General features: G+C 60.5%; 1 protein-coding gene across 11 annotated transcripts in view; it reads right to left on the bottom strand.

Annotated features, from left to right (window-relative positions):
* Window positions 1-15,894, bottom strand: part of MINK1 (misshapen like kinase 1) — a 40,076-nt gene extending 24,182 nt beyond the window's left edge. For 5 of the 11 annotated variants that reach the window (XM_072977316.2, XM_072977308.2, XM_072977315.2 and 2 more), the window contains exons 1-2: window positions 15,617-15,893; window positions 811-876 (exon numbers count right to left, since the gene is read on the bottom strand). In XM_072977316.2, coding sequence (XP_072833417.2) covers window positions 811-876; window positions 15,617-15,673 — 123 coding nt within the window. In that variant the 5' untranslated portion in view covers window positions 15,674-15,893. Of the gene's footprint in view, window positions 1-810; window positions 877-15,616 lie in introns of all 11 variants that reach the window. The other 6 variants (XM_072977313.2, XM_072977312.2, XM_072977311.2 and 3 more) reach the window with 2 other exon arrangements.
* Window positions 15,895-17,460: the final 1,566 nt, after the last annotated feature.

Below are 17,460 nucleotides of genomic sequence, written 5' to 3' on the forward strand. Positions count from 1 at the left end.
GTGACCACAGCACTACTTAAGAGCGCACCGAAAAGGGAAAAGTGCGGCAAACCCACCCTTACGAAAAACCCTTCCGTGGTGGCCAGGTCCTTGCCAAGAGGATGGGGGCGGAAGGACAGGGGGCTTATTTATGATGGGGGGGCAAAGAGCTGCCCTTGGCAGGGAGTCCCACAGCCTGGGAACAAGCCGAAGCTGTAGCTGGGTTCCTCTCCCCCCCCCCTTTGATGCGCCAACTCCAGGGTCACCCAGAAGGGGCCGGAATGGGAACAAAGAGGGGCACCTCAGTTGTGGCCGGGGGGGGAATCTCCCCTCCCCAGGGAGTGGGGGCAGGTATCCTCTTGATCTCATTTCAGCCTCAGACAAAGTGTGTGCTGTCCTGCCCCTGCCTGGGCTTTTTAATCCTCTGCGTGGGGCTTTTCATTCTGCTGACTACTTAACATCCTGTGATCCGCTGCAACTTTAACCGTGTGTAAGCCAACCCAGGGAACAGTGGAAGGGGAGAACAGGGCGAGAGCCAGCTGCTCATCCCACTGAGCCGTGGCAGTCCCTTGCGTGACCTTATGCCGTGCTCACCCTCTCCGCCTGGCCCACCTCATAGGGCTCTTGTGAGGATACAACCGGGAAGCAGGGAAAGAATACGTGCTGCCTTGAGGCTCCTGGGAGAGAAGTGGGAAGCCACGGGAAATAAAAGGAATGACTTTGGCCGTCAGGACGAGGACAGACAAGCAACGAAAGCCAGACCTGACAAATCCAGCTTTTCCCTGGGGTGGGCGGTTTTCCAACTGTCTGGGGCCCAGAACCCCTACTCACCTTGTAAACTTGCCCATAGGTCCCATTGCCAACCACTTCGACCAGTTCAAATATGCCAGCTGGGTCCTGCAGAGATAGACGAGAGAGAGAGAGAGAGAGAGAGGAGGAAGCAAGTTAAGTCAAAGACTTAGAGAGAGTCACCATCCAGAGTCTTGGGGTGGGTGGGATGGGACAGAGAAGACGTCCTCTCTCACACAGCCGTTCCCTTGCTGTTTGTCAGGCGCCCTGCCTCGGCCTGTGACCAGAGCAGGAGAAGCATCAGCGGGCCAAGGGAACGGGTGACGAGACTCGCCACAACCCTGCACGGGCCATCAGAAGAAGCAGGACAACCAAGCCAGGCCCGGCCAATTCTGTGCCGGAAGAGGCTCCCCCATCCAGCATTTCAGGCCTTGGTGGTGGGCAAAGTGGGCTGCCCCCAGTCAGGCAGAAAGAGGAGGGGGTGTGGCTGGTGCCCACCACTTTCCCAGCCTGGAAAGGCAGTGAGGGGGGCATCCAAACCCTCTCTCAGAGCGTACTTGAAAGGCTGCCCTACAGAGGAGGGCCAGGATCTGTTCTTGATCCTCCCACGGTGCAGGACACACAACCGTGGGCTCAAGTTAAAAGAGGCCAGATTTCGGTTGACTCTCAGGGAAAACTTCTCAACTCTTAGAGCGCTATGATGACAGAACCCATGATCTCGAGAAGTGGCGAGTGCTTCAGTCCTGGAGCCCTTCACGAGAAATTTAGACCACCCCCTGGCAGGTAGCCTTGGATTTGTATTCCTGGACAGAAAAGGGGGTTGGACTGGATGGCCTTTGGGGACCCTCTTCCAACATGAGTGTTTCTAGGGTTCTCGGGTTCCTGCTGTACAGAATGTTGGTATGGGAAGAGAGCTTGCACACGCTCAGAGGCACCTGGCCCCACAGCAGACCAGGGGGGCGGCGGGGGGGGGGGAAAGGAAGGACTGGGAGACGCACCCCTTCCAAGCAGACTTCCGACACACTCACGGCCGTTCCCTCCCCCCCTGAGCCCCACAGCTTGCCGAGGAGAGAGGAGAGCCCCTTGCCCCTCACCTCACCCACACCTCCTTCGGGCCTGCCTTTGACCCCCTGAAGCAAGCACAGCAGATCCCTTGTGAGAGCCTGGGTGGGGGCGGGAAGAAAGGAAGCCCCCCCCCCACGCCAAAAGGTATGTGCCAAGGAGAGGGGCTGATGGTCGGCTCCTGGCCCAGAAGCTCCTGCCTGGGCTTTTCCTGTTTAGGTCTCAGGGAGAGGGCCGCAGGTACGGGGGGGGGGGGGTTTGCAGGATCCCAAGGGTCCCTGGGACACCTGTTAGCCTGAGGACAGGCCTGAGGGCGCTGGCCTCGGCCGGCCCCCGTTTCTACCTGCTGTTGGGGGCTGAGAGGAGCCGCCGTGGGAAGAGCAGGAGCGGGTCTCTACGTGTGTGTGTGTGTGTGTGTGTTTGCAGGGGGGCAAGACACAGCGAAGGGGGGGGAGGGAGGGAGGGAGGGAGGGAAGGAGGGAGTCCCCGGAAGGGCGGCACTCTGAGCGATGCTGACGGCCAAGGCAAGAAGCCGACCCCTCTAGGTCGCCCTTGCCCTGGGACCCTGGCTCTCTCCCTCTCTCCAGCGGAGGCCTTCCAAAGAGGGGCAGCCTCCCCTTGACCGGCCTGGGGGGGGGGCCGCTGGGTGGTGGGGGCGGCCACAACTGTGCTCCGCCTCCACGCTCTCCTCTGCGGGCGGGACAGCTCTCCTGAGCCCAGTATTAATAGCTGCTGTATTCGGGCCACGGCAAGGGCGTGGGGCCTCCCAGGAGGAGCGCCTGCAGCCTCTGTCATCGGCCACAGCGGGATCTATCCTGATTCAAGGGAGACCTTGGCCCCAGAGAGACCCCAAGAGAGGGGGCTACCTCCCTGTAGCCCTCTTGAAACGCCAGCCGTGGTGGAAAGGAGGAGGGGGGGGGACGGTGGCAGGAAAACAGACGGGCCTGTTGGAGCCTCCGAAAGCTCTTGGAAAAGCTGGTGGCGGTCAAGGTCTGGAGTCCGCAGGAAGCCCCAGGGGTACGCTGCCCCCCCCCAGGCAGGCACAGTATGCCTGCCTGCAAGTACTTTCTATGGGGCGTGGGGGTACATGTGCAAGGGGCATGTGGGTGTGGCTGTCGCCTGGGGGCTTCCCGGAAGAGAACATCGTGAAAAGTCAACCCGGGCAAGACTTCATGGCTCAAAGCCACAAGCGACAGGGCTCCCCCCCCCCTCCAGCCGCCCCCGGCCATACAAGGGGAAGCCCTGCCAGAGGCTGCCTCTACTACTCCCACCGGTGGCCGGGTTCTTGGGAAAGTGGGGGGGTGGGGCGGCAGGGGGAGAGCCTGCCTATCATTGGGGAGAGGTGGCCCTGCGGCTCTGCCCCAGGAAAGGATGGGTGCCAAGGGGAGCCCGAGCAGGAACAGGCCAGCAGAAATGGCCAGGGCTGCCTCAGTTTCCTGCCTGGAAAATCAAAACAGCAGGAAGGGGCTGGCAGGACAGAAAGGGGCAAGGGGAAAGAAGGCCTTGGCTACCCACCAGGGCACAAAGCCCAAACCCCCCAACCCACACCCCCCCCCAGGGTAAAACCTTCCACATAACAAGGTCAACGGAGCTGTTCAGGAAAGGTTCTCTGGCTGGCTGAGGCCTCCCCGGCACAATCTGGGCCAGGGAGGAAAAGGGGAAAAGAAGAAAAAAAAACTTCTATTCACTGCAAAACTGGAGCTGCGGATCCCAAAATAGCACTGTAGGAAGCACACAGGGGGAGGACGAGGCCGGCAGCTGCCCCACATGCGGGGGGGGGGGGAGGTCATCACAGCGCAAGGCTTCTGCACAGCTCCCAACCCATTCGAGGTGAACCCCTTCAAACACACCTCTCCTTGCTCCCCCCCCAGAGAATACGGGGGTCACAGGCTGTCCTCCGAGCCCACCGGCCCCCACATTCTGCAGCTCAAAGGATGCAAAGCTTACCTCCTGCAGACGGACAGCGGGGGGGGGGGGAGAGAGGAATCTGCTCTCAGAAAGCCAGGGACTGACGGGGTGTGACTGGGGGGCTCTTATCAATTCCTTTCCTCGCCAAAACTTTTTTGCCTACTGAACCCTAAAAGTCAGCAGCCTTGGGGCAGCTGCATGCAGGGCCCAATAGATGGAGAGCTTCCCAGATCTTCTTTCTTAAAAAAGGGCCAGGCTCCTCTGCCAGCCACAACCAGAGAAATTTTTTAAATTTTTGTATATTTATTGTTTTTAGCTTTAAAGGTTATCTTTTATTGATGCAAGCCACCTTTCTAATACTCATTGTTTTAGCTTGAAAAAGCGTCTTTTAATGATGTAAAGCGCCTTGGGTTCTTTTTAAGGAGAAAGGCAGGGTAAAAATATTTGAAATAAAAATCCAAAATAGCAGCCGGCCGTCCATGTGTTGGTGGAGGAAGAATGGCCACTGCTACCATTTTAGGGCTGGAGTATGGCTGGGACAGAACTCAGTGGAGGAGGAGGAGGAGGAGGAGAAGGAGGAGAAGAAGAAGGAGGAGCACCGTCACCTGCCGGAGTGCGACCTCCCGTTCAGGTCTGTTCAGGTCCCAGGGTACCTGCATGTCAGAAGGGAGGGATCTGTGCCAATGCCTGGAACTCTGCCTTGGGCGCCTTTTGTGAGAAAGCAGGCTTTCTAAAAGGGTCGAAGAGCAGCCATACCTCCCCCACCCCCAGCAGAGGTTCCACAGGACCCCGGTTCTCTCAGCAGGAGTGTCAAGCCTGCCCCCGACCTCCCCTGCCCCCGGGAGAATGCCCCAAGGACAGGCGAGGAGCTAGCCGCCCCAGGGGAATCCTGCAGCAGTGAGTGCCCTGCAGTAATGGGACACTGGGCAACGAGGGAGCCCGGATGCCCTGGAATGGCCGGGCATTTAACTTTACTCGCAGAGGTCTGCCCAGCCCAGCCCAGCACTACTAGAGGGGTTCCCAGCTGCAGCCGCTGCCCTGGAATGCAAGGGTCCAGCTTGCTTGCGGGTCGCCTGTCTCATGAGAAGGCCTCTGATGGTGGGGGATCTTCAGATCTGTGGGACTTGCTGGTGTGTTCAGCTGCCCTGCTGCCCACTGCCTTCCTCCCACCTCCCCCTGCCCACACGGCCCACGTCCTGCCTGTGGCTTCTGGAATGACCTGGCTGGGCTGAGGGCAAGGGACCCTTTGGGGGGGGGGAGCTGCACCTCCCTTCGCCCTCCTTGGAGGCTGGTCAGGCCAGCAAAGCTGCGGTGCCAGGATTTGAGGCCTCCCGACAGCCATCAAGGACACGCTCCCTCCCCCCCTTGACGCAAGGACATCCAGAATCCTACTTCACCGGGGGAAAGGCCACCCTGGAGGGGAACTCAACCCCTTCTGAAAAAAGAAAAAGAAAAGCAAAAGCTAAGCAGGGCAGGAGCAACGCCCCCCCCCTCCAGCTGAGGAAAGCCTGAGGCATGGGGTGGTGGTGGTGGGGAGAGAGAGCCTTAGCTCTGAGAAGCACAGAAAGGGTCCCACGTCAAGCCGCTCCCCCCAAAAAGAGGGGGGGGGCAGAGGCAGAGGGGCAGCACCCGAGCGGGAGGCCCAGGCGACCCTCTCCGCAGCGCTTCTCCTCCTCCTCCTCCTCCTCCTCCTCCTCGAGGGGGCGGCTGTGACTCAGGCTGCAGAGAAAGTGGAAGGGCGGACGGACGCCTGGCACAATCCACCCACAAGCCCGGCTCTCTTCTCCGCAGGCCCTGCCCACACAAGGGCCAGCTCGAGGGAGGCTAAGGAGCCCCCGCACCCCATTAGATGCCCCACAGAGTTTTTCTAGGGCAGGCCCTCAAGGCCCCTTCCCAGAGTACAGGCCAAGCCCCACCGAGCACGAGACCCAGAGGCTGGTGGCCCTGGCCCTGGGGCTCTTCCCAGCCAGGTCGCCCACCCGTCCTGTGCACAAGACGCGGCTGGCCCCTGATTTGGCCAAGGCCGGGGCCAGAGTGCCTTTGCTCTGCCCCACGGCTGGCGTGGACCCCTCTCCCCTTCCCAAGAGGCCCTTCTGTTTCCTGTGCAGGGAGGGGAGGCAGACTTGGGGGGAGGCGGGGGCCCAAGGCTCCGCTGAAAAGCTTCTTGCCTGCTTTTTAATTACAGGTCACTGGCCAGTTGGCAGCTTGTAATCGGGTTACACAAAACCCCCCTAAGCAGATTTCAGCTCCCACTCAGGAGCCGGCCCTCCGCGCCTGGCAGGTTCCTGGGAGGAAGGCTCCCCTGGCCTTTCTCACCATGCGGCGGGGGGGAGCCACCAGTGGGGAAAGGAATGCAACCGTCCCCTGTCCCAAGACTGTCCCCATGGAGAACCACCAAATGCATCGGGCAGGTCTTGATGGATGCCCATCTCAAAGGAGAAAAATGCCCGGGGAGATGCCAGGTGCACAGGTGGGCATTTCTGCCGCAGAGGTCAAAGGGCAGGTATAGTTCCAGGACACCCTCCTGCTGCCCAGAGGAGGAGCCCTCCCCTCCTCAAATAGCTGTCCAGTGCGAACAATTTGCCACTGTGCCCCCCATCACCGCCACTATGCATGTTTGCATCCATCATCCCCTTTACCCCAGAAGATCTTCCCAGATCATCCCTTTTCTCCACCCCCAGCGGAGGCAGCTAAACCTCTTGGGCAAGTCACTCAGGGCGGGAAGGATGATGGTTGAGGGGCCTTGGCCTTCCCCTCAAAGAAACCTGAACCCTGGCTGGCCGAGCTACAGAACTGGCTGCTCCCCCCCCCCACCACCGCAACTCCAGCCCAGCATCTAGTGAGTCTCTCTCTCACCCCCCCCCCACCCACAGCATCCTACTCAGGCTGCCTCAGTCTCCATGGCAGCCTCCCTGAAGGCAAGGCTGCTTGGGGGGGGGGCAGCCTCTTCCAGCTGTTTTGATGACAGGGACTGGAGGGCCCAGCTGGAATGTCCCCCCCCCAATTCCCTCTCCAGCCCTCCCCCAAAGAGAAGGAGTCCTGCCAGGAGCCCATGTCTCCTGAGAGGTCCTCCCCACCTCTGCCTCCAGAACGGAGGGAAGCACAGCCCCCCTGTCTCAAGGAGCCCCCCCCCTTTTCCAAGGGCTTAAGCCTCCATGGGAGCATTTCCACTCTGGAGGGCCAGCGGGAGGATGCTGGGGAGCAGCTCTGGGGGAAGGGGGGACTGGGGGGTGGGGACCAGAGACACCTTGTCCGGGGCTCCTTGCAGCCTCCTCCCTGCCCCCCTCAAAACCAACACCCCACCCCCACTCCGGCCCCTGTCCGGTGGGGAGCCTTTGCTGGGACGAGCCGCATTTCCCAAGGCCTCGACTCCTTCCCTCCAGATTGCCGTATTTTTAGTCCTCACAGAAGTCAGCACATTTTTTTTTTTGCAGAGACTAGAATGGCAGACAGCTAAAAAAGCTGGGGTGGGGAGAATAGACAGAAGGCAGATTGGGTGGGAGGGTTGGGAGCGGAAGATAAAAGCCAGGCGAGAAGGCCCGCGCTAGCGTAGCAACAGGTCTCGGAGCCACGGGCTCCCAGCCTTTCGCCTCGCCTCCCCCAACCCAGCCGGGTCCCGAATTCTGCCCAACAAGCTTGCTTTCCCAGAACGCTTAGCCATACCAGCAAGGAAGGGCTCCAAAGGGGACTGGCAGCAGCCAACAGGGTGCCAGAAAGGGAGCCTCTCCCCCCCCCCCAGTGCGGACACCAGTCAAAATCCCCTGAGCATGTATGAAGTGCCCTCCTCTGCCCCAATCTGCAGCCCAACGACGCTGTCCTTCTCTTGCTAGAGGACCCCCCCTCCGTTTACTGCATGGGGAAAGGCAGTCAACGGAAATTCACCAGAAATGCCTCGTGGGGTGGGCACTGCTCGCCCTGACTTCCGATGATCTGTGCCTGGGGGGGGAGAGCTCCTTTTCCCCCCCTTCCCCAAAGGGCAAGCCTGCATCAGCCAGGTAGGCAGGGGCACCCACGGGGAGATGACTTTCCACACAGGTATCCCAGAACCAGAGGTTCTGCCATCGGAGCAGAGTCTCTCGGCTTCCCTCCCCGACCTTGCCCCCCATCTCACCATAGCTGGCACCCCGCTGCAAGGCCATGCCTAGCACAAGGGACGAGCTTTGGGCCTGAGTGCCAGGCTCCCTCGCCCTCCCCACTGCCAGGCCAGGTTCTTCCCTTGCAGGGGCTGCCGTCCCCTCCCGGGCTGGGCTCTCCTTCGGCTCCCTGTCATTCGCCACATAGGCATCGCTGGGCAATGCTCGAGGACACACCAGCACCACGGCCCCCCCCCAGCTCTCCTGCTAGGTCTCGTGTTTCCCTCCCTTGCCCCCCAAGAAACAAACAGCCCAACAAGCCCTCGGCCCAGAGACAGAAGACCTGGTGCCAGGTCCCCACAACCAGGCAGGATGACACCCCTGCCCCCCAGCCCCCGCAAACAGAAGGACCAAGACTCCAGGGCCACAGGAGGGCAAAGTCCCTTGGAAGGAAGGGCAGGGCCACCAGAAAGGGTCTCCTTCTTCCTTCCCCAGACGGGGGCTCGCCAGTCCCAGGAGGGTCTGGGGGAGAACATCACCCCGGATTTATGGGGAAATGAGGGCTTATCTGTCCATCTGGGTAACAGAAAATGGGGCCGAGGCAAGGATGTCCAGCTTCCCAAAGAGCGACCAAGGAAGGTCTGTGGCGGAGGGGGAGCACTGCAAATCCCTTACATCTCCTTTGCTCTTTCTCTCGGGAGGTGAGCTCAGAGGATGCGGAGAGGGGTGGGAATTCTCCTCGTGCTTCTGTCCAGACCCTCAAGTGGCCTTCAAGGTCAAGCATGGGGGAAAGGCAGTCCCTGGGGAAACCTCCCCTTTCCTGCCCACACCCCACCTTGGTCACAGGGAGGAAGGGCGAAGGCCAGCAGCGGGCGCCTCTCTTGGCCTCTCTCCCTCCCTCCCTGCTTACAACATCCTTACTCACCCAAGACTACCAGGACAGAAAAGCAGGTTGGGGCAGGCCCGGCCTGCGCAAAGAGAACAGCCCGGCTGCCTCGTGCTGAGCAGGCAGGCAGGCAGGCAGCGCACGGCAGGCTCTCGGGCAAGAGAGGGAAAGCCCGGCCAGTGGCCGCTCGGCCTCCACACCTGTGAGAGAGGGAAGGCACCGAGCTCACCCGACCTGCTGCCTGGCACCCTCCACACTGGCACCTCAGAAAGCAAAGACTGACCAACGAAGACACGCCATCGCCCTGGGGCAGCCCCACAGGACAAACACCTGCTGAAGTTCCCACAATCTGAAAGGAGGTGGGCATCGGTACCCACAGCCACCTGCGCTATCCTGCTTCCAAGCCCCTCTGCATGACACCTCATCCCCATGTGCTCTCCTCCCTGGCCGTGAAGTGCAAATGCACACACACACACACACACACTCTGTGCATGTATGTGTATTGGGGGCAGTCTGTAGGGCAGGAGAGAAGTCAAGGGCCCACACTCCTCAAAGTAGACCCCACCATTTTCTACGCCAGAACCCCACCACCCTGGGGAGGGGGAAGAGCAAGCAAGCAGGGCTGCACCTAGGCAGACAGCCCAGGGGTGAAGGTGGGGAGGCTGCCTGCTCTGAAAAGCCACCAGCTCCTGTGGGCAGACGTCCACCGTGGAACAAACCACGGTTCGAGAGAAGGCGGGCCGGGAGGGAGGCCCTTCTCCTCTCCATGAGGTCCAGCCAGGACAGAAAACCCAGGGAGCCTGACCCCCCCCCGGCCTCGCTTTGTCTGCCAGCCGGCCCGGACGCTGCATTCCAGGGGAGCAGAGCAGGCGTCTGCCAGCATGAAAGGGGAGCCGTAATTCAATTAAGGCCAACCTTCTGCAGTCAACAAGTTCTCCTTAGTAACAAGCGAGCACGGTGGAGCTCAGAGCTGCCCGGCGTGGAGATCCTTTTTCAAACACGGAGGCCAAGGAAGGGGAATGCAGGAGCCCGGCTCTGCCAGGGCCCCAGAGAAAAACAAAATTTATGCCTGGCAAGGGAAAGGCAACCGTGGGGGGGCAGGGGGGGGGCTCAGGGGAAGGTTGATGTTGGGAGCCAAACAAAAAACATCATCACCACCCCCCGCCACCAGGCAGAGACCTAGAATTTTAGCTGCCTTGGCATCTCTGGGGCTGGAAGAAAGCCAGGGTCCTGGAAGCCTCTGAATTCAGACTGCTCCCCCCTGCAAAACCTCACCATGTTTGCTTACACTGCAGAATTCACACTCGGGCCAGCCAGGCGAGCACACATGGTGGGCGAGAAGCGCTCCCTCACCAAGGAAACCAAGCAGGCTGCAAGGCAGAGGGCAGGGAAACCCCCCCCCCCCAGCTGCCCCTTCCGCTTGTAGGCAATGGCCACTGGGTGAGAAATCTCTTCCCAGCCCAAAGGAGGCCGGCCATCGGTCCAGCCGGGAAGGGGAATAAAATCCGGCCACCAAGACCTCTGGGAGGAAAAGGAAGAGTCCAGCAAACAGCGAGAGGGACAGCAGAAAAGGCAAAAGCTCAGCAGGCAGAAAAGCAGCAGGTGTCCTTGCTTGGGCCAGCCCCCCCCCCCACCATCTGGGCGATGGAAGGACTGCGGCTCCTCTAGCCAGCTGGCCATGGGTCTCAAAGGCCAGAGGCAAAAAGCGGCCGCTTCTCAGCATGGTGCCCTCAGCGCCCAGGGACACCGGCTTGCCCTGAGCAACATCCCCTGGGAGCGTGATGGAGGAGCCTTCCGGGATGCTGCAGGCAGAGCTTGCTCTGGGCACCCGACCCGACCCTGGAAGAGTCTGCCAGGGCTGCGTGTACTCTCAGGAGTAGAGCCTCAGGGAGACGCCTCGTTCCAGGGGACGTCTCTGCCTTGATGGGGAGGCTGACCTGCGCACATTTACAGGCAAGGAGCCCTGCAGGGGGTCCTGAACCCCCCCAAGTACCCCCTTGAGAAAAGAGGAGAGCAGTCTGCTGCCGCTCAGGATGCAGACATTAAGGGAAAGGGAGCCTCCCCCCCCCAAGCTCCCCTCTCCATCCTGGAGACAAGACTCTGCTTTTCAACATCCAGGGCTGGCATCAAAGCCCGGCCCAGAAGGGGCATCTGGGACAGGAGCTCAGGGCGAAAGGAGTGGCTGAAAGGAGGCTGAGAGGCAGACGGGGGACCTCCGGTCCTACTTGGGGGAAGGTGACCTGTCTTGACCCGGCGTCAAGCCTAGGCAGCGCCCCTTCAGCCCCCTTGGACTCAGCAGGGAGAGGCCCCCTCGCGCTGCGCTTCCCAGGAAAGGGAGTGAGCAGGAAAGTTGCTGGCAGGCAGGCATCTCCTTGCCTCTGACACCAAGGGAAGAGATGGGAGCCTGGCAGTTTCCAGCAGAGGAGTGTGGGGGTGCGTGTGTATGGGGGGGGGTTTCAGTTCTTCAAGGCCTGCTCCCATCAGGGCGTTATGCTCACAGGAGCCTCCTCTCCAATGTACCCCTCCTCCTCTCCCTGGAACTCCTGCCCAGTGCTTTCAAGGTCAAGCCAGGTTCCTCGGCTGCCAGAGGGAAATTCCCGAACCCCCAGCCACTCCATCGCTGCCCCCTCTTTCCAAGCCCATGATGCCAGTCTGGGCTCCCCCTGTCCAGGTCCCTGAGGAAGGCACCAAGTTGTGCCCCCACTTCCACCCTCGGGCAAGACAGGCGGAGCCCCCCCTCTTCCAAAGGGGAGTGTCTGCCCTTCTCCCCGGTGAAGAGCTGCCTCCTCCTCCCCCCTATTCTGCTTGCTCAGGGCCTGGCCCAGGCTGTGGCAGCGCCTCCTCCTCTGGCACCTGCCCAGCTCCAAGCCCCACCCCTGGGCAGCAGGTTCCACGACCCACTTTTGCTCTGGGGTGTGTTGGTGGAGCATTCCACGGTCTTCCCCTGGGATGGGGCAGGGTTGGCGGCAAGCACAAAATCCGGTTCTTCGCCTAGAGGATTTGCACTTTGGGTCTGCAGGACAGATGAAGGCTCTGCAGGAGAACCAGAGAACTACCCCCAGCACACCCCCTTTGCAGAAACTTTATTTATTAGTATTTATTTGTTTATTAAAGTCACATGCTGCACTAATGAGTAGTAACCTCTACTCTGAGTGGGTTATATTCAATAGAAACAAAACAACACATAACAAAGTATGACTTCTCTCTATATATCAACAAAGAAAGAAATGCTACCACCAATCAAATAAAAAACAAATCAAGGGCGAATGGGCAACATAAGGGTGTTCCATCCAAGAGAGGATGTTCTCAGTAAACAGCCTGGTTTTGAGCACCTATGAAAAGATCCCAGCCAGAGTCGACATCAAGAACTGCCACGTCCAGCTCAAGCAGACCAGCCCTAAACTCCACTGTGAACAGAAGGCGTTTACTGGAACTTCCTTGTTTTCCACAACATGGGGCAGGGAGTCTTAGTGCAACTGCTGCTGGGAACCAGGCCAGAGCAGCTTTTTGTCAGAAGCAAAGAGACAACCTACCTGTCGCCCAAGGAAGCGCTGTTTTAAAGGACGGATTATGGAGCACAACAGCCCATTTTGCATCTTTCAACAGCATCCATGGCTACCTGTGTGCTGCTGCTATCCAGGCTAGGCTACTATGACACTCACTCTACATGGGGCTGCCTTTGATGGTGGTTTGAAAACATTCAATGTGGGCAGAATGCAGCTGCCGCCACAAGGGGTAGGTCCCTCATCATCATGAAGCTACTGTGCTAGCTGTGCAGAGCCCAACTCGAGGCAGACTTGCAACCAACTTGTGCAAAGGACCCTCTGCACCTGTTGTGAACTTCCCAGCATGATGCCGGGTCAAGACAGGTCACCTTCCCCCAAGTAGGACTGGAGGTCCCCCGTCTGCCTCTCAGCCTCCTTTCAACCACTCCTTTCGCCCTGAGCTCCTGTCCCAGATGCCCCTATGTGCCCAACTGAGATCGCCAAAGGGGCACTGACACGCAACCTGCCAGAGCAGACATCTCTTGGAAATGGGTGTCTCCTCTGGTGAGCACGGGGGAAAGATGGCATTAGCTGCAGAGGTGCCCACGTTTCTGGAATGCATTTGGCCCTGCCACTTGAAGATACCAAATGGACAGGAGATGTTCATTTATGGCCTGAGTTGCTTTTCCCCCCACAATGTGCATTATCCTGCTAATCTTTGAAGTGGTGCTGAAGCATTTTATCTGTTTATACCAAGCTGAATGAAATCTATTACATGTTACTGTTTATCTTGCTGCTCCAGATTCCTCTGCTGTTTGAACAGTGTTTTATGATGGGTCTGTTTCCAGGGAAGGAGATTGGCTCGTGAGGACCTGATCTGGAAAGGAAGTTGCACCTGCTCAAGAAGCAGGAAGCACTTAAGACAGATCCAGTCTACTGGTGCAATGCCACCTTATACTGTATTGGTTTAAGGAGCAACAAGCTTCAGAGTTTGGGGACTTTCTTCTTCAAGAAGAAAACCTTCCTTCTTGTCTTTTCAGGAAAGCTGACACATCCTGGCCCCGTGATCTTCTAGCACGTCATTTCTTTAACCTGCTTTCAAGAAAAGCTTTCCGACATTTGTTCCGAGGTCGACCTACTGCAACCTTTAGCCTCAACTGGGTTCTCACAAGACAACTTCAAGTGGAGGAGGCTTCTGCAGTGGGAAAACAGATCAGCAGAGGTGTGGGAGTGAGAGAGGTGCCCCTTCTCCACCTGGAACACAGCATTGTGCAACCACCCTGAGGTGATCTCTGCTCCAGAGAGGCTCCTGCCTTCTCTGCAAGAGGCAGAGGTGGAAAGCATTCCAAAGGGTTCCCTTCACTCCTTTTGATGAGGCAGAAGTGAAGCACCCTAACCTGCAGGCAGCCCTTCCCTATTTTTGGAGCAGGGAAGGGGGAGAAGGAAAGTAATTACAGACAACAAGTCTGATAAGAAAGCAACTTAGTGAAAGCAACAGGTGAGCATGCTACCCATGGAGGCAAATCTCCAGGCAAGAATTCTGCCCCCTCCCAACAGGCAACAGTGCATCCATCCCTACTGCTCCCCAGCCCCTCCCTGGCACATGACCCTTCTGATCTCACAAGAAGTCCCTTGCCAAATAACTCACCCCACCCCCAGTGGCAGAGAGCAAGCCGTCCCTGGGCAAGAATTAAACCTGCATTCCTTCCCCACCCCACCTGAAACAAACACACCTGAGAGGAGTATAGATAAGCCAAAAAGAGAGGAAGAAGGTAAGGAGAAAGCAGAACCAAATTTTATTTAGTCTATAAACCCAGCCCTAATAAAACAGAAAAGGGGGCAGGAGGAACCCTAAGTGAGTGCTACAAGTAACAGGCCCTCTTGAGCCTGACCTTGTGGTTTAGGAACACTGAAATGGGGTCCTCTGCCCACGTCTGAGGTGCCCCTTGGCGCCTCTCCCCAAAGGGCACTTCTCCTGGCTGGTGGCAGCAGCAGCAGCAGCAGCTCTGCACGATTCCTTCACAGTCCAACCCAAGAGGTGCTGCTGGGGACTTAATCCGGAACCACCATCCTTGCACATGCTCCGCCATTCAGCTATAGCCGCTCCCTTCACTTTGTCATTCGTAAGCAATAACACCAGAAAGCGCGGGGGGGGGGGGAGACACTCCTAAGTCGGACAGACAAACAAGGCCCTGCCCACCGGGGGGGGGGGGGTTCTCTTTCAGAACGTTAAGGCTCTGGAAAGCAAGAGGAAGAAGAAAGGAGAGGGCCTCTCCCCGCCATTTCTGAAGCAGAAAGTGTGAGGGCCTAATGGGGCTACTCTCTCCTGACCTCCCCCCCCCCGGCCACCAAGGGGTTTGGAAACCGAGAGGCATCCATCCGAGGGCCTAGCCATGGAACCAGAGAGCCTCAGGGCCCTCCTGAGAACCAGGCAAGGAGGCTGCCCATGGAGCCTCACCAGGACGTGTACAGGTGCAGCAGGCAGGTGCAAATCCAGGGCGTGCAGGTGATAAAGCTTCTGGGGCAGGAAGGTTCCCACCGCAGGGCCGGGGAAAGGGGCTGGAGGGCAATCCCTGCGCCAGCCAGCCAGCCAGCCAGCCAGCGCAGCCCTGCTGCACCGTCATCCCGCAGAGGCTGCTGAGCTCCCCACAGGTGGAAGGAGGGAAGCCCTGGTGCCCGTCTTCTCTGCAGGAGGGGGATCCCAGGAGGGCCCTCCACACCGAGAACCCCACCCCCCCACCTCACCCCCACCCCAGTGTATGTGTGGGGAAGGACAGGACAAGAAGGCCTACCCCCCACAACCGCTTATGCAATCTGGCTTCTACTGTCACATCCCACACAGGCAGACTCTGCCCTCCTCCCTGCTCGGCTTGCTCGTCCTCTCTCTCTCTCTCTCTCTCTCTCTCTCTCTCTTCCCCCCCCCACTGCCCTTAGTGGGCAACGAGAGGGTCTTCATTTCCTCTCCGACTCTCCGGTTGGGGTGGGGTGCCCAAAAACGGGGTGGGGGCTTTGGGCAATGCCGGCCCGACTGGGGAGGGGGCGTTTGTTGGCAGCAGCAGGAGGAGCACCGGGAGGGCCTGCCTTTTCGGGGGGGGAGGGGAAGGGGGAGGCGGAGAAGGAAGAGGAAGGGCAGTCCAAGGAAAGCAAACACCGCACGCCCCCCCCCGAGCCGAGCCTCTGCCGCAGGTTGCAAAGGGGGGGAGGGGAGGGGGAGAGGGGAGGGGAAGAGGAGGCGGCGCTCGCCTTGCAGCGGGCGGGGAGGGGGCTCCGCAGGGCTGGGCTGGGCGGGGAGGGGGGGCGCGTCGGGCAGTCTTTCTTCCACCCCCGGCAAGGGCGCCCCTTTCCCCGCAAGAGACCCCCGCCCCGAAACCTACCCCCCCGGCCCAGGAGACCGAGGCGGCGGCCCCCTCCCCTGACCCTTGACCCCCGCTCACCCGGAGGGCGGAGAGGTCGATGTCGTCGAGGCTGCGGGCGGGGGCCGGGTCGGCCATGATGGGGGGCGGCGGCGGCGGCGGCTGAGGAAGAGGTGGGGGGGCGGCGGCGGCGGCTCCCCTCCCTCCCTCCCTGGCTGACCGGCTGGCGGGCTCTTCAGGGCTGCGGCCCCATGAGGGCGGGGGGGGGGGCGGGGGTGGCGGCGCTCCGGCTTCCTTCCTTCCTTCCTTCGCCCGCACGGACTGACTGACTGACTGACGGGCGCCCGGGAATGGAAGCGCCGTCCCACTGCGCAGGCGCCGACTCGGTGTGGGCGGTGACTTCCGCGCGCAAGCGCACGATCCCTGGCGGCCAGCGACACCGAGTACGCGTGCGCGTGGGGCGGAGCCTCGGGGGCGGGGGGGGAAAGGAGGCGGGACTTAGAACGAAAGAGCCAACAGGCCGGGACGTGAGTGCCAGTCAATCGGGCGCATGCGTAGAAAGAGTAGCGAAGGTGGGAAAAATTTAGGCCTGCCTTCGCCTGAGCATGCGTAGTCACCAAAGAGTGGCGGAACGGAATGAAAAACGCCTTCCCAGGCGGAGATCCGCGTTCTTCGGAAATGGTCCCTGCCTGGGCCGCAGAAGTGTGGCGGAAATGGGCGCGCAGACTAGAGAGGCCATGCTCTGCTGAGCGCTGAGGCGGGGGATGGGCGTCGTCGTTCCCCGTGTGTGTGTGTGTGGGGGGGGTTGGGCTCCGTCTCCCCCTTCGACGGATAAAGGGCCCAGGGAGGGCGCTTCTTGGGAGAAGAGAAGGAAGGAAAGGGGGGGGGCTCCCTTGCATTGGTGGATAGAATCGAGGGAGGAAGGAAAAGAGCCCCCCCCCACGGAGAGGCGGAGGGCGACCTCCTTGCCCCCCCCGCCCCAGACCGTGGCGCGAACTGGCCGCCGAGGCGACTCCTTCCCCGCCACGCCAAACCCCCCCCCCCCATGCGGGCCCTCGGAGAGCTGGATAAGACCCTCTTTGCCCCGGGGGGGCGCCTCTCCCCTCCCCCCGCCCGCCCCTCTTTCTTGGGGCCGCCCCGCTCGACGCCGGGGAAAAGGCGCTTCTGCCCCTCCAACCGCCCCCCCCCCGGTCAGGCCTCGTCCGTCCCCCCCCCCGAGCTGGAGCCTGCTTTCCTGGCGGCCCCGTGTCCTGTTCGGGAGGCGGCCGGGGGGGGGGGGAGCTTTGGCCTCTTCCGTCCGGTGAGGCGGCCGTTTCTGTGCCCCGCTGGCTGGCGGTGTGGGAGATGCCTCTCCGCCCTTGCAAGGGACCCCTTTTCCCCTCTGGTGTGTGTGTGTGTGGGGGGGAGGGAGGGTTGTTGGTGTGTGGGGGGGGGCGCAGTTGCGCAGGGCTTTGCCTTGCAGAGGGCTTGGACGTGGCCCGCTGGGCACCCGGGCACCCAGAAGGCCCAGCCGGCATGCCCGCTCGCCCCATCGGGGAACGCTTCTGCCCGGCATGGGCGAGCGCCGCAGCAGGGCCGACTTCTCCCGGGAAGCCCTTCGCCGGGCAATGCCAGCCTCCGGGCGGAAAAGGACACCCTGAGCAGGGCCCGCTGCCCAAAGAGGAGGGGACCAGCCCCCCCCCGCATCCAAAGTGCTTCTCTTCCACCCGGGCCTCCTTGCCGTCCCCACCATCCCTCTCTGTGCTCTTTCTGCCCAGAGAGCAGGACCAGCCTTACCCGAAAAAAGTTAACTCAAGTGGGGTTGTCCTCAGAGGAACCCTCTCCAGGCCGCCCCCCCTCTAAAGATGAAGATACCCCGCAAAACAGCAACACCCCTTCCCAGGCTCCCTTAGGAAGCGGGAACCAAGATTTCATGCACATCCTGC

Source organism: Pogona vitticeps, chromosome 6, assembly GCF_051106095.1.
Source record: "Pogona vitticeps strain Pit_001003342236 chromosome 6, PviZW2.1, whole genome shotgun sequence".
Classification (NCBI taxonomy): Eukaryota; Metazoa; Chordata; class Lepidosauria; order Squamata; family Agamidae; genus Pogona; species Pogona vitticeps.